The sequence below is a fragment of the Palaemon carinicauda genome, chromosome 20 (genome assembly GCF_036898095.1).
Source record: "Palaemon carinicauda isolate YSFRI2023 chromosome 20, ASM3689809v2, whole genome shotgun sequence".
NCBI classification, from domain to species: domain Eukaryota; kingdom Metazoa; phylum Arthropoda; class Malacostraca; order Decapoda; family Palaemonidae; genus Palaemon; species Palaemon carinicauda.
In genome coordinates, this window is record NC_090744.1 from 23,462,716 (window position 1) to 23,479,200 (window position 16,485).

Here is a 16,485-nt window from a genome sequence, read left to right on the forward strand (position 1 = left end):
CTCTGCTTACTACATGCTCTGCATACAGCATGCTCTGCATACAACATGCTCTGCATACAGCATGCTCTGCATTCAGCATGCTCTGCATACAACATGCTCTGCATACAGCATGCTCTGCATTCAGCATGCTCTGCATACAACATGCTCTACATACAGCATGCTCTGCATACAGCATACTCTGCATACATCATGCTCTGCATACCTTACCGCATGCTTCTCAGTCACACATCTTGGGTTGTTGCCAACTCACTAGACTGTCAAGCAGTTTCATAACGTTGCCTTCTAGTCTGCTGCTTTTGCACCAGTGAACCCTCACTCAGAGAACTTAGCTTTTCTAGGATAAGGTCCCTGTAGATGAGAAAGTTCTTTTCTCCCTCCTTCTGATATTTCCTTGAGGACTCTGTCATTTGGAGGGAGCCTTTAGCTGCATAACCTCTTATGGACTTTTATTTAAGCATAACATGCTTCCAGGGAAGGTAATGGTTCCACTTCAGTCGCTAATCCCGTCTGTTACCACACCTGCTCCCATAGACCTTGAGCTGTGTTGCATGACATGCAGTCCAAGCTTAGTCCTTGTTAGAGGATTTTTTGTTTACGGAGTCAATGTGTCACGGGGAAGACGTTCAACAACCAACAGAAGTGACTTGTTGTGACGCAGTGCGGCAACCTCAGCAACCCGTTAAGGAGTTGTCTGTACGACCCAGACAGTCTAGACAGATTCGGGTTGTCACTGTACTTCCTCGCTTGCCCATGATTGACAGTTCACAGACTGTGCAGCAGTATCATGATCTTGTGTCCGGCTCCGTCAGACGACTGGCTTTTAAGAGCTCCCACAAGTCGTCGCTGTCTGGAGATTTTCAAATGGACTATGGATCTGACCAAGGAACTGGGCCTCCTGGTCAATTTTGAGGAGTCTCAGCTCGTTCCATCCCAGACCATTGTCTCCTTGGGTATGGATCTTCAGAGTCGAGCTTTTCGGACTTTTCCGTCGGCCCCAAGGATCTTCCAAGCCCTAGAATGCATCCAGAGCATGCTGAGAAGGAACCGATGCTCAGTCAGGTAGTGGATGGGTCTAACAGGGACACTTTCATCGCTGGCCCTGTTCATCGTGTTAGGGAGACTCCACCTCCCCCCCTTCAGTATCATCTAGCTGCTCACTGGATAAAGGACATGACGCTAGAGACGGTCTCAGTTCCTGTTTCCGAAGAGAGGAGGTCTTCTCTCGCGTGGTGTAAGAACAGCTTTCTTCTCAAGGAAGGCTTCCTTTGGCTGTTCAGAAACACGACCGCCGTCTCCTCTCGGACGCATCAGACACGGGCTGGGGTGCGACTTTGGACGGACAAGAATGCTCGGGAACATGGAATCAGGAGCAAAGGACACTTCACATCATTTGCAAGAAGTTGTTGGCGGTTATTCTGGCCTTGATAAACTTCAAGTCCCTCCAGCTTAACAAAGTGGTGGAGGTGGACTCTGACAACACCACAGCCCTGGCTTACATCTTCAAGCAGGGAGGGACTCTTTCGTGGAAGTTGTTCTAGATCGCAAGGGACCTACTCATCTGGTCTTTAGATCGAAAGCTAACTGGTAACGAGGTTCATTCAGGGCGGTATGAATGTCATGGCAGATCACCTCAGACGGAAGGGTCAGGTCATCCCCACAGAGTGGACCCTTCTCAAGAATGTTTGCAACAGACTTTGGGCCCTGTGGGGTCAGCCAACCATAGATCTGTTCACTACCTCGATAACCTAGAGACTCCTGTTGTATTGTTCTCCGATTCCAGACCCAGCAGCAGTTCACGTGGATGCTTTTCTGCTGGATTGGTTCCATCTCGACCTGTATGCATTTCCGCCGTTCAAGATTGTCAACAGAGTACTTCAGAAGTTCTCCTCTCACTAAGGGACACGGCTGACGTTGGTTGGCTCCGCTCTGGTCCGCGAGAGAATGGTTCTTAGAGGTACTGCAATGGCTGGTCGACATTCCCAGGACTCTTCCTCTAGGAGTGAACCTTCTAAGTCTACCTCACGTAAAGAAGGTACACCCAATCCTCCACGCTCTTCGTCTGACTGCCTTCAGACTTTCGAAAGACTCTCAAGAGCTAGGGGCTTTTCGAAGGAGGCAGCCAGAGCGATTGCCAAAGCAAGGAGAACATCCACTCTCAGAATCTATCAGTCTCAAGGGGAAGTCTTCCGTAGCTGGTGCAAGACCAATGCAGTTTCCTCAACCAGTACCACTGTAACCCAGATTGCTGACTTCCTGTTATATCTAAGGAAAGTAAGATCCCTTTCAGCTCCTACGATCAAGGGTTACAGAAGTATGTTGGCAGCGGTTTTCCGCCACAGAGGCTTGGATCTTTCCACCAACAAAGATCTACAGGACCTCCCTAGGTCTTTTGAGACCTCAAAGGAACGTCGGTTGTCCACTCCAGGCTGGAATCTAGACGTGGTCCTAAGGTTCCTTATGTCATCAAGATTTGAACCTCTCCAATCAGCCTCTTTTTAGGACCTCACATTAAAAACTCTTTTCCTCGTGTGCTTGACTACAGCTAAAAGAGTAAGTGAGATCCACGCCTTCAGCAGGATCATTGTTTTCACATCTGAAACGGCTACATGTTCCTTGCAGCTCGGTTTTTGCTAAACGAGCTTCCTTCACGTCCTTGGCCTAAGTCGTTCGAGATCCCAAGCCTGTCCAACTTGGTGGGGAATGATCTGAAGAGAGTACTTTGCCCAGTTAGAGCTCTTAGGTACTATCTAAAAAGGTCTTAACCTTTACAAGGACAATCAGAAGCCTTATAGTGTGCTATCAAGAAACCTTCTTTTCCAAGTTCTAAGAACTCAGTTTCTTACTATTCAGGCTTCTGATTAGAGAAACACATTCTCATCTGAAGGAAGAAGACCTTGCTTTGCTGAAGGTAAGGACACATGAAGTGGGAGCTGTGGCTACTTCAGTGGCCTTCAAACAGAACCATTCTCTGCAGAGTGTTATGGATGCAACCTATTGGAGAAGCAAGTCAGTGTTCGCATCATTCTATCTCAAAGATGTCCAGTCTCTTTACGAGTACTGCTACACCCTGGGACCATTCGTAGCAACGAATGCAGTAGTAGGCGAGGGCTCAGCCACTACATTCCCATAATCCCATAACCTTTTAACCTTTCTCTTGAATACTTTTTATGGGTTGTACGGTCGGCTAAGAAGCCTTCCACATCCTTGTTGATTTGGCGGGTGGTCAATTCTTTCTTGAGAAGCGCCGAGGTTAAAGGTTGTGATGAGGTCCTTTAGTATGGGTTGCAGCCCTGTATACTTTAGCACCTTTGAGTTGATTCAGCCTCCCAAGAGGAACGCTGCGCTCAGTAAGGAAGACGATCTTATTAAAGGCAGAGTAACGGTTCAAGTCGACTTCCTTACCAGGTACTTATTATTTCATTGTTATTGTGGATAACTGATTATATGAAATACGGGATACTTAGCTATCCTTTAGTCTTGTACACTGGTTTTTCACCCACCCCCCTGGGTGTGAATCAGCTACATGATTATCGGGTAAGTTTAATATTGAAAAATGTTATTTTTATTAGTAAAATAAATTTTTGAATATACTTACCCGATAATCATGATTTAATCGACCCTCCCTTCCTCCCCATAGAGAACCAGTGGACCGAGGAATAATTGAGGAGGTGTCAATAAGAAGTACTTGAGTACCTGGCCACAGGTGGCGCTGGTAAATACACCCCCTTCTAGTATTGTGATAGCTGGCGTATCCCTCCATAGAATTCTGTCGGGCAACGGAGTTGACAGCTACATGATTATCGGGTAAGTATATTCAAAAATTTATTTTACTAATAAAAATAACATTTTAGGATATGCAGATATATGACATGTACATTGTCTTATGAAGTGCATTGTTGGCCTGTGAAATTTTCATTGCCTTAAGGTTATATAAATTTCCATAATACAGTACTGTACTTTAGTTCATAAACATATAAATAAAAAAATGTTATAAAACTGATTAGGACATTTTTACAATATAAGTAGTAGTATTACTTCTATGAAGCTACCCTAATGTTTAATACTGACTTATTCCTACATGGGTAAAATATCTTATCATTTAATAGGAGTATGATTTCAGTCAAGGTGGGATTCTAACTTTTAAGATTTTATGACAAGGTGTTGGTAGTTACAGGCAGGTGGCAGGTAAGTAACCCCCTCCCCCTCAGGTTAACCCTGGTTGCTTACAGATGGCTGCATCCTGAATGGTTGGTTTTCGATATGCTAGGACTTCCAGAGAGCTACCTTTTGACAACCACTCCATGTCAGCTGCACCTTCAGAGGTACTTCCATTTCATGATGTTGCTTATGCTTCATGGTTTGAGACTGTCCAGCATCTCCAAGCAAAAGGCTCCTAGCACTGTCTGCACAGGAGATTTTTTAATGACTATGGTCCTCTACAGCTGTCTACCAGGGAATGTGGGCCATGTTCTAACTTTGTAGCTTCTGAAGATGACCTGATATCTCATGCCTAAGTGTCGGTGTATCTTATAGAAGCGGTCTCTTTCTAAGTTCATGAGAGTTTTGAGAGCATACTCTTCGACCTTAGAGGAGGTCAAGGTATGAGCATGATGTAGAGCTCCCGAAGTCAGGTTATCCCACTTATACTCCGAAGGATCTGTATTTTGACGAGGTTGTGTTTGGATAAGCCAAAGAACCTTCATCCTTTTTAGGGAGTATATTCTAAAGTCCTAAAAAACTTTTGTTCTCGGCCATGTGGTAGGTGTTCTAGTAGTCACGTAGCCTGCCCAGCTCCCTTACAGGAAGCATCTTGTCTATGGTATTGTTTCCAATGTAAGTCTGCTTCATCTTTTCTTCCCCTTACTTAGGGATGGAGCTTTTGCACTATTATATGCTGGATATGACATTGATGATGGTAAGCTATATTTCTGGACACCATTTTTATTAGACTGGATCTGTAAGTAATTTTCCCTTATCCTTCCTTTACAAGGTGGAGGATGGTGGAATGAATACCTAATCATTGGCTTTCATTTATCTATTTACCAAATCACTTATGCCCCATGTGGCCACAGGGGCATAACAACAATTAGAATAGCGCCAACGTATCCGTATGGATCGTAAGAGGCGACTAAAAGGGACAGGACGAGGGAGCTAGGAACCCCCTCTCCCATATTTATATTTTTATGCGATATTAAAGAGGTGGAGCTGGGGGAGAGTGACTGCTTCCCGCACTCTAGTTTAGGCCTTCATACACCAGGTATTTAATTCCAGATTGCATCTCCTCTATAGGAGAGAAAAATTGTCTCGTTGACCAGGTATCGGGTACCAAGCAACTAACGCCCAGGCCATATCAGCCTAATCATCTCTGTGATGAAGTGATATGAGGTTGCTGGAGTAGTCTCCCTTAGGAGATTGGCATTTCTAGGGAAGAAGAAAAACCAATCAAGTTCGGTTCTAAGCGGACTCCCTACCCACCAATAAGTGACTCTATTTTAAAGGATGAAATATGTAAACATAAGAACGAATAACTAATTTTAAAAGTAATTTGTCTTTTTTTTTCAAACTATACAAACCGTAGTCCTTAAGAGTTAAACAAAATACCAATCACTTTTTAAAAATTTGTTATATTGTTTAAGGATGCTATGTCAGTTCTAGATTAGTAAGCTGAATTAATATTTTAGTAATTAGGGGGTTTAAAGTAATCAACATTGTTTTGTCACTGTTTCATGTTGTTTTTATTTTTTGTGTAATCATTACTACCAGAGGTCAGCATATATTAACCAGTATAGGTTATTTGTAATTAATTAGTTCATTGTCAGTGATGAAGGTTAATGTATATGAAGGTATATGAAATATATATTAAGAAACACAAAAGTAGGTATGAAATCCCCGTCTTTCAGTAAATTTCATTTACAAAAATGTAAGAAACATGAAAATTTACAGAGGAAAAAAATGCTTTGTTTTTAAAAGGTTTGTTAATTTTCAGATGGGCATTTATTGCCCCCATGAACGTGACACGCAGCAGAGTTGCTCTTGTAGCAAATATGGGTCGGCTTTATGCCATCGGAGGCTATGATGGCGTGTCGAACTTATCTACAGTCGAAGTTTATAATCCAGATCTCGATCAGTGGGAGTTCATTACCTCCATGTGCGCTCATGAAGGTGGTGTAGGAGTTGGTGTAATTCCGCTGCCATAAGCATTTCGCTAATAGCTGCTTACTATGTAAGTGTTTATTTAATTTTATTTTAATTACCGGAGGAGCTCATTGTTTTGTAAAAGATTTTTATACAAAAATATAATGTGGTTTGTATATCTAAACATTTAGGTTATCTGTATAAAGTTAATACATGCATTTAAACTGCTTTAACTTGATGCATTATTGTAATCTTGACAGGCTTTATTACGTGCATTGAATTTACTTCTCCCATTCCATACTTTACCTACAGTACGCTTGACTGGGGGAGGTTTTTTTTTTCCATAGTCTGTAAACTGATTTGCTATGGACTATTTACCACCATGATTGACCTGGTTAAAAGTTTTTAAAAAAGGTAATGTTTTTATTCTTAGCTGACAACTTCAATAAGGAAGATGGTGTTTAGCAGCAAAATCTCAATCTCTAATGATTGTAAAGCAGTCTTTAGATTTCTCAAAAATATTTGGGTATAGGTTATGAAAATGATTTTCTGTGATATTAATACTCTTAATGTTTAAGTTTTTTTGCATTTTTCTTATGAGGTAAAATGATTTCATTGTGGAAGGTTTTTATATGATTAGTATTATTGTAGTCAGTGTTACACAAGCCTTATTTTATAGGTATTAATGATTTGAAAGTTACATCCATCATTTTGCATAAATGGCATGTTAATGTAGCACTTAAAGGTTGGAGGTGTCTGAAGAGATGCTCATCAGAACGTCGGCAGGCCAGAGCCCCCCTAACCCCTGTAGTGCCGAACTACACCAATAACCTCCCCATTAAACAGCTTAAACTCACAGGCTTAGATGCCTCTCGGTTTGCTGCAAATGCATGGCTATTGTGTTCAAACTGTGCTAGCTAATGACCTTTATTTGAAAATCCATACCCTCGTATACGGGTAAAGGTGTAGGTTTAAAGGTCGCTCATGAATGGCAGAGGCTAGGGACAGTGCCATTGCCCTAGCAATCAGGAAAATGCCCTAGAGACTGACCATATATTATATGATCAGCGCCCAAGCCTCCTCTCCACCCAAGCTAGGATCACTGAGGGCCAGGCAGTGGCTGCTGATGACTCAGCAGATAGACCTATAGGCTCCCCCAAACCCCCCAACCTAGTACTGTATCAGCAAAGGATAAGTCTCATTTTGTTCTTTTCTCTGACTTACAAGTATAAATAGTTATTAAATTAGACATGTCATGAGGGGAAAAAATTAGGTTTGTCTGCATATTTACAACTGAATTATGTCTTCAGCTTAATATACCTCGACTTATCAGACTTGTTAACAACGTTGCTACATTATTATGATGGTCTTTGATGAGACATGCTTTTAAATATGACAAGGAATCGTGATTTAAAGACTATCATGGTAGATAAAGTCCACTTTAAAACTTTCTTTTTATCTTCAAATTATTGACCTTAAAAGTATACTTCATATATGGATACAGGGGAAGTATTGAAATAAATACTATGAAAAGCCTTTTTCTTTCTAAAATTTTATTTGTTTTAGGCTAATAAATCTGGAATCAAATAATAAATGTAAAGACTGGCTTAGAATTGGCTGGAAATTACATGGAATAACTCTAAGGGATATCTTGAATTTTCAATGTAGAGTGTATACACTAAAATCTCAGTAATCTGGACTAAATTGGTGTAAGTCTGACTACAGTATGCCAATACAAAAATATGTACTTCCAGAAAATAGATTCGGTGACATCAACAATCATAGACTAGGATATCTGTTAGTTGGTTTGTCAAAGTAAATTTACTTATATGAATGATAGGCTATTGACTACTAATTTTTATATCTTATACAAATAGTTTACAAAAAGAATCTAAGCTTATGATATGTAGGTAAGTACTCTAACCTATCCGAAATTCTTATTTAACAGCTGCAATTATAGTTTTTTTTATTATTATTGTTATTATTATTATTATGAGCAGACACCCCCATTAAGTATCTTTGTCAACCAAAAGGAAAATTAGAAATTCTTGATACCAATTGCATCAATAAGACTTGTGTAACACTGCCTTGAATGCATAATGTTTTGGTAACAAAGTGTTATAAGTACTTTACTTGCTTAATTTCACAAATTATAGTTACTTTGCAATGCAAAACATCAAATTTGATTATCAGATGTAAGTTTACTATAAATTAAAAGGTGCTGTACCAGTAGCGAGGACTTTGAAAGTTTGATTTCATTTGTACTTTTATCTAAGACTAATCTTCCCTTCCTCCTGTTTTCAAGGCATTTGGTATAGCATTTTCTCCTTAATAAGATTCCTTCCTTGGGCTTTTTTGTTTCGGAATTGATGTTATTAAAGAGTTTTCCTAAAGTTCTTTTGTGAAATATTTTTTGATTAGATAGCTTTCCTCCTGATTTGATGGTGAGGATATTATTGACTTCTTGAAAATCCCGGCATCATTTAATTATCATCATGTTGAATAGTACATTGATGTATTGTAAATTGAATTTCCAAATCAAAGTTGGATTGAAAATATGATTATGTACATTAGGTAGATTGGCATTGTGACATTCATTTGGCTTTTGTAGGTGTATTCCAGGAATTATGAAACTTATACGGTACACAAAAGTTTCTGAGAGTTTTTGGCTGTTGCCTGCTGTTTTTATTCTCTTATAAGATAAGGTTCTTAAGATTTTCACCTCCAGTTAAACTGATGCTGTACAATTTGAAAGTATTTCCAATGTTAAATGACTGAATTTTCAGTCTTGAACATTTTTTGTGAAGTCTGTGCAGATTATACACTTCTTTATTTCTTTATTTGTATTACACACATTTATAATGTCTGCTTTGCACAAGAATTGCTTAAATGTTGTCATCCTTGTTACTTTATGATTGGTACCTAACTGTAATGACAATACTTGCAATTATGAAAATATCAACTAGCATTTTGCAATGTCTTGGGTCATAAATAATTACCGTATTCCCCAAAAATATTCACAGCCCATTGCGAAAAGAAATTTGAGCTTTGATATGTTTAGTATAGAGTAAAGAATGGTTTTTTTTTTTTTTTTCTTTAATGAAAACCTGACAGATGACTAATTTGTAGTAATGGCATATGACTTTTTAATTATTAGGATGTTTTATTTGGTCAATGTGACTGTTTGGGTTTACTTATCGTAATGCAAGTTTTATATTGTGCTAGAATTTTATCAGTATTACCTTCCTTAACAAAAGTTGCTTATGTATTTGCATATCGTGGAGATTTGGTATTTTTGTGTTCTATTGAAATTTATGTAGGTTATTTTGAAAATTTTTTTTTTACTACTACTGCTACTGCTATTATTATTATGTTCAATTAATTTTTAAAATATGGAAGTCAGTCCCTAATCATTGTATTTGGAATAGTTTTGACTTCTAGTGTGAATACAAAAGCAGTACAGCTTTTCCCAGCCATTGATTATTGCCAATAATTGCTAGTTTGTGTCATTACTTTTCTAAAGGCATAAGTTTTGAAAGGGAAAAACAGGAATATTTTTATTTTTAGGGGTTAACGTCAATAAAACCGAACTTCCAGAGAGAAGCAATATGAATATCAGGTGTGTATAGAAATAACTAATTTTTTATTGTAATAAAATTCAGAATGAGGTTATGTAGCTAAAGGTCTTCATCATTCAGTATTTAAGAATCAGGAGAAATTTTTGCCATAGAAAATATTAGATTGGCCAAAAACTTTTATTCCAATCACTTTTGAGCATATGAAGTGGGCTTTTAGGTCGGGCAGTATTGTATAGCATTGTAGTGATTTTGTGACATCATTTCATTATTAATGCAGCTGATGGAAGTTATTCCCATTCTATTTTATGGATACAGACAGTCCTCAAGGTATGAACATCCGATTTGTGAACTTGCAGATTTATGAATGCAAAATACCGCAAGTCAATAATATTTTCAAATTTGTAGTTATAATTTTTAAATTGGCCCCACTCCCGACCGGGTCCCGATGCCACCACCACCAAGGCCGTTCAGCACAGACCCACTTTACTCAGAATCATTATTGTTTGCTGTTGTGATCATTGTAGCTGTTTCTGTAGATTACCTCCGCCATATTTTTGCCTTATTTCCTTGAATTACAATAACATTAATCATGGCTGAAGATTAGTGGTGGTAGTGTAAAGAGAATGGAAATGAGAAGTAGCCATTATCAAGAAACTAGATAGCAGTGAGAAGATGGCAAATATTGCACATTCATATCTATCGTTCAAGAATTGGCACAATTTATAAGACGACACCAAGTTATCCGATAACAGTGAATTATTCCAGGTTTCGGCTAAATCGTTTCCTTTCATCATGTGTATGAGTGTTGTACCTCAGCTGATCAGCTGATTACGTTGCCGGTAGTAAGTTTTACCGTAAACTTCCAAAAACTCCCAGAAACCTCAAACCTCAACAAATACTGGAAACCTCCCATATATTATTGATTATTTATTTATAGTTCACCCTAAAATACAAAGAAAATGAAAGAAAATTTATGTTTTACATAATTTACCATTTTTCTGTAAATAAGACCGTTTTCCTAATAGTAATATTTTCCAAAATATCGTTTCTCGGAATGTATAGTAAGTTATATAAGTGGCTACCACTAGTAACATACAAAGGAATTAAAGATAATGGCCAAATTGCTATTACAGTATGCGACTCCTATAAAAACGAAGCAATACCTTTGAGATTAAGTAGAAACTAACAGCCAAACCTGAAATAACATAGTTGTTGAAAAGTTTACGGAGAAAAAGAAGTTATTGATGCAGACCTACCCTTAAACGACGTAAAATTCCGTTATAGAGACTTTTTGCTACTATTTATAAATTTAAACACACGACTGGAGCCTATACAAAGAAAAATTTTAGACATATTTGGATAGCAAGGTGGAACTGATTACATATTGGACTAACATTAACTGGGAAAGTATAAACCCTGAATTGATACAAGCGGATAAGTAGAAATAACAGAATCTATCAGCACTCGTGGAGAAACTGGGGGACTTAGTGATGGGAGAGTATTAGAAGTTTAAACAATGTTTCTGTTGGGGTTAGAGGACTGATCATTTGTGGAGGAGTAAAAGCAGTGTGTACTTACTGTTAATAAATGAACGACTATGGCAACAGAAGAGAAAACTTGCTACCTACATCAAATTTTGGTGATAGGAAAGAAATGACTGAAGAATGTACAATGATCGAAGGACAGTAAAAAAAGTACCTTACACACCAACCAGTGAAGGAATAAAAGCTAGGGCAAGTGAAGAGAAAAAAAATTAACTGCAAATACGACAACAGTAGATCAATAGTGTACAGTATCTAATTGTTATTGGGTTGATGATGATGACGATGATGATAACTAGTTATTGGGAGGTTTCTGGTATATATGGCTGTTTTGGGGATGTTTACTGAGATTTCTGGTAAACAGCAATACCCGTAATTTGGTGATGACGAACAAAAATAATAAAAGTGGCCAACGCCATCAGTCCAAACAACAGCATTTAAAATAATCCAGTAAACTATCCATTTGCATTGTATTTAACTCTACGAAAGTAGATAAATACAGTAAGTTTTAAGCATAAAATTTAGTAATGAAACTATAAAATAACCTGTGCATTTATTCATAACAGTGACACTATGGTAGTATACAAACGTTCCGCATTCGTACAACCACTTGTCTGTTTCATTTTTTATAACACGACACATTTTACGTTATTATATACAGCAATGGAAGGTAATAAAGTAAGTCAAACATCATTTGTAATAACTTAATATTGATTTTATATGAAAGGAGACTATTTCTTGACTTTTGAAAATGGTACGGATCTGAGCTAGGTTATGCATTCCCTTGGGCAAAATTTAACCATAGGGGTACTTGCACAGAAACAATTTACGAACGGTTTGAGCTACAAAGTCTCTTGGTGCCCATTGTGCTTTAGTTGGCGACTGTCTGTAGTTTCCTTTATTAATAATACAAGAAAAACTTAGATTTGATATGTGTATGCCCTTGGGAACTTGTTTCTATTTTCATGTACTATGTTTTTTCTGCTTATTTTATTTGGTGGTAAATAATGCTAGCCTGTTATGGTTATTGTATTTTTGTTAGTAAAGTACAGTACTTGCATAATCTGTATTACTTACACTGTTAAAGCATGGCTTAGGGTTTTCTCCTAAACATTACTCTGAAAGATACCATTGTATAATTTTTTATTAAATTTGTAAATATTTCCTTATTACATTATATTGAGCCATTGAAATATTCAATTTTTAATTTGTTCCTGAGTATATTCATAGTTTTCTCTTTTCATATAGGATTTTCTGGAATAAAATTACTTTCTTTGGATAAAATTGAAGATATATTTAGTAATGCATCTAAAAGTTATCTTTTATTTAGAAGATTGAAGTCTTTTTAATTATTTTATCATGGGCAAAAGTACCCTACGCTATTTGTATTCTTGGATAAGGTCTTTTGTAAGGTATTTGTAGGATAATGTATAGTCAGGTAAGCTAGGTGTTTTATATCTTATTGGGTATGGTTTGCAATTGAAATCCTGATAATGCAAGACATTTTTATGCCATTTCCTTGCATTTTACTAATAATTTTTTTCCCACAAGAATTCTAAGAATTATGCTGGTGTTAATCATATTAAATAAAAAGAAATAAGTATTTTTTTAGGAATTTTAAGTAAGGATTCTGCCTTTGCACCATAAGTAACCTAAATATAGTATCCTTACATGGAGGAATTATTATACTGTACTTGGGATCACTAAGGCCAAATTCTTCATATCTCAATTTGAAAAATAAATTTAGTACGGTATTAAATTTATGACACCTCTTGAGACATTGCTGTCATTAGTCATTAAGGAAACTTCTTAGTTTGAACTTCACTGAACTGCCAGTAGTAATAATGTACATGCTTATTGTGTGTTATCTTTAGTTCCATGTGATATGTTAACCCTTTGAATAATGCAACTTATGGTGACATTATGAGGCTTCTTTATAGGAACTTGATCAGTAATTGAAAATAAAAAAGACAAAGTGACATATCAAATTATTTGATATTATTAGAATCTCCAAGGGTTAATAGGCATGTGTACCATATTTTTTCATTGCAGGTTTACAAATGTTTCATATATTGCATTATTTAATTCAAAATTCAATTTACAATTTATTTTATAGAAGCCTAAAACTGGCTAATATTTTCTTGCCATAAAATGATCTTGCCATTCAAAGTTGATATTTTTATGGTAGTTTGTACACTTTAGCTGCATAATTGCAAGTAGAAATAACCTGAGATTATCTTGTGGATTTCTATTTTAATGATTTGTGGTTATGCTGTTTGGGTGTCATTCGTGTAGGAATTTTATGAAAACCACTATATATATATATATATATATATATATATATATATATATATATATATATATATATATATATATATATATATATATATATATGTATTATTGCTCCCTGAAGGTCAGAGATGAATGTTTAACTGTTATGTTTTGACATGTACAGTAGATGCATAATGTTTATGCATTTCAGTTTGCCATTGTTTACTAACACAGTTTTCATCTTAAAATATTTTGTAGATAAATTTCCTCAGACTGAAATGGTCACAGTTACACTTTTTACATTCCTTTCACTAATATATTCACATTGTTGTCACAAATTCTCAAATACTATTTAAAGACATGAAAAAATATCACAATTTACGTAGTAATGCACATGAAATATTTCACAGTTTACACACAGTAATAGGTGCTGAAATTTAATTATAGCAGTTATATACATTAATTTTACAACTGCGTGCACATAGTATTTGTACAGAACAGGCAAAATAGTTTGTTTGCACAGCATTATATCAAAATGATTAAGGAAAAAGTATAATGAAAGAAAATGTAATGGCAATCTGTTAGACTAAAATTTGGTGCCCACTTCTTTTAAAAGATTGTATGTAGATTTTGTATATTATTTTACCCATTAATCCTTCATGTTAGTTAGATATAGAATTATCTTTACCCTGTTGGATTTCAAGTTTGAAAGACCTTGTAAAAGATGCAATCACAAACTGTTTAGAAAAGTAAAGATTTTGGTTAACTTTGGAATAAGCAGTAGTTTCAATTAAAGATCTTTTGTATGATTAACTGTTCTATTAACTATTCAAGTATCAGGTGAAAAATTAGGTTCTGTAATTTTCACATTTGGTATGCAATCACGTGTTCATCTTTTATGAAATTAATGTATTTTTGAGGCACCATGTATTTAAGCTGATACTTTATGCACCCATGTTTTTATAATTTTTCCCTTTTGAGATGTATTGAACTGTATTGATATATAATCACTTGTTAGCATTCAATTTTGAAGTTGTATCAATGAAGTGCAGTAGTTGAAAAATTAAGATGAAGTAATAAACAAACATTTTGTGTGGACTGTTAGGAAGCAATATTATTTGCTTGATAATGGTACTGTTGAAAATAAAATGCTAGATATATATTAGATAAAAAAATTATCTCCAGTGTTCTAGCAAAAGTTGCTCAAACATTTAAAAAAAAAAATTTCATTACTTGTGATGATGGAGTTCCTGTTTCATAGCTTGCCATTACAATCTAACACACCTTGCTCCATGGGAATTTTGTAAAGTAGTGCAAGAAGCCTTGTGCTGTACATTGAAATTAACTAAATTTAAAAATGTTGGGCCCTCTAACGATTACTGTAAAATTCATCGGATTTCTAGTTTATTTCTTTAGAAAATAACTGATGAATTATACGGGACTTTGGTTGAGGATAATTTTTTATTGGTAATTTTGTAAGTTCCAGCTTTTGTTGCTTTTTTAATTTAAACGTATTTGTGCGCAGGGTTTGGGAGTTAGTAGCATTTCAAAAAACCATAGTGTTTGGTGTTTGAAAGGTAGCAGAAAATTAAATCTGAATAGTATACCCACATTCAGTAGATGGTTATTGAATAATCCTTTTTTCATATTAAAACTTAATGAATAGAGAGATGATGTTGTATGATCACAATTTAGCTGATGTATCTGTGCACTGGCTTTTAGCAGTATATCAAAATCTATCCCATTTTTGTATTCCCTCGTGTGGTATCCAACTGATACACCAATATCTCTGCATATTTTTACTAGATTTTTTACAAATTGTAACTTTTATACCACAATATTGTACCAATTTAGTAATCCTCATTATGCATTGTGCTGTCAAAATATTTTTTTAAAATGAAATTAAGGTAAAGTTATTAAGTGCAAGGTTTCAAGGAATGTAAGCTAAAGCTAAATTAGGGAATATGAGAGAAGAAGGTAAAGTACACAACAGTTTAGCCTCCTTACAAAACATATCAGAAATATGGAATGTTTTTTTTTCTTTTAATTATGGCTTTATATTTTTGCATTTTGTCTTTTATATTGCATCACTATCAAACTGCCAAGTCTTATGATCCAATCATTTTCTCTATAGATAAATGCTTTTGACAGATAATGATTAAGTAATTGCTTGCAGAATTAGCCAGGAAAGATAATTATAAAAATTATAAAATTCCATTGGTACACAATAGGTTGAGGACTATACCCTCCAAGGTTAATCAATACTAGAAATTCAGCTTCGGAAGTACCGCAGAAACTAATAAAAACCATTGTCCTATCATAGGAATAAAATTTCACCAAAGCTGAGACAGTTTTTGAACTTTCAACAAGGTGGTTGTGGTTGCTGACGAATAGGATGGAATTCCACCCACCCATTCAGTCGAGAAAGATCTGGCTTTTGATTTTGGCTGTAAGTTTTACAGTCACTTATTGCTACCTAGTCTGACTCTTAACATTTTTGCTTTTTCTTTTAGATTAAAGGAATGTGCTGGCAGACAGATCATAGTGTTCGAGGGATATATTAAATGAAGACCAGGATATACAGTAGTTTTACGGATAAACTGTAAATAAGCGACAGTTTACCGTGCATGCAATCGGCCGTTACCCAAAACATAGTTTTTCCTTTTGGGCTGCATGTCGGTTTCTATCATTCTCGCGCTAGCGTGGTCATACAACAACAGCGTCAACCTAAGGAATTTGGCATTTCTTAAACACCATGTTTAAGGGGAAAGGGTGCCGCCCTATCCTAGTAGTTTTTAACTGAATCCAGAAAGGCACTAAATGCATATTATCTGGTAACTTTGTCTCTGCTGCTTTAAAGTCTCCTGTGCCTCTTCCCCGATGGAACGTGAAGAACCCCATAGAAGCTGAACTTCAAATTCCTCCTCCTTTGCCTCAGCTTCGTTACATTCTTCAGATGT

General features: G+C 36.2%; 1 protein-coding gene across 3 annotated transcripts in view; it reads left to right on the top strand.

Annotated features, from left to right (window-relative positions):
• The window catches only part of KLHL18 (Kelch like family member 18), a 74,318-nt gene that overhangs the window by 52,782 nt on the left and 5,051 nt on the right, over nucleotides 1-16,485 (top strand). For 2 of the 3 annotated variants that reach the window (XM_068394920.1, XM_068394922.1), the window contains exon 10: nucleotides 5,987-6,980. In XM_068394920.1, the coding sequence (XP_068251021.1) occupies nucleotides 5,987-6,197 (211 nt within the window). In that variant the 3' untranslated portion in view covers nucleotides 6,198-6,980. Of the gene's footprint in view, nucleotides 1-5,986; nucleotides 6,981-16,485 lie in introns of those variants that run through there. The other variant, XM_068394921.1, reaches the window with a different exon arrangement.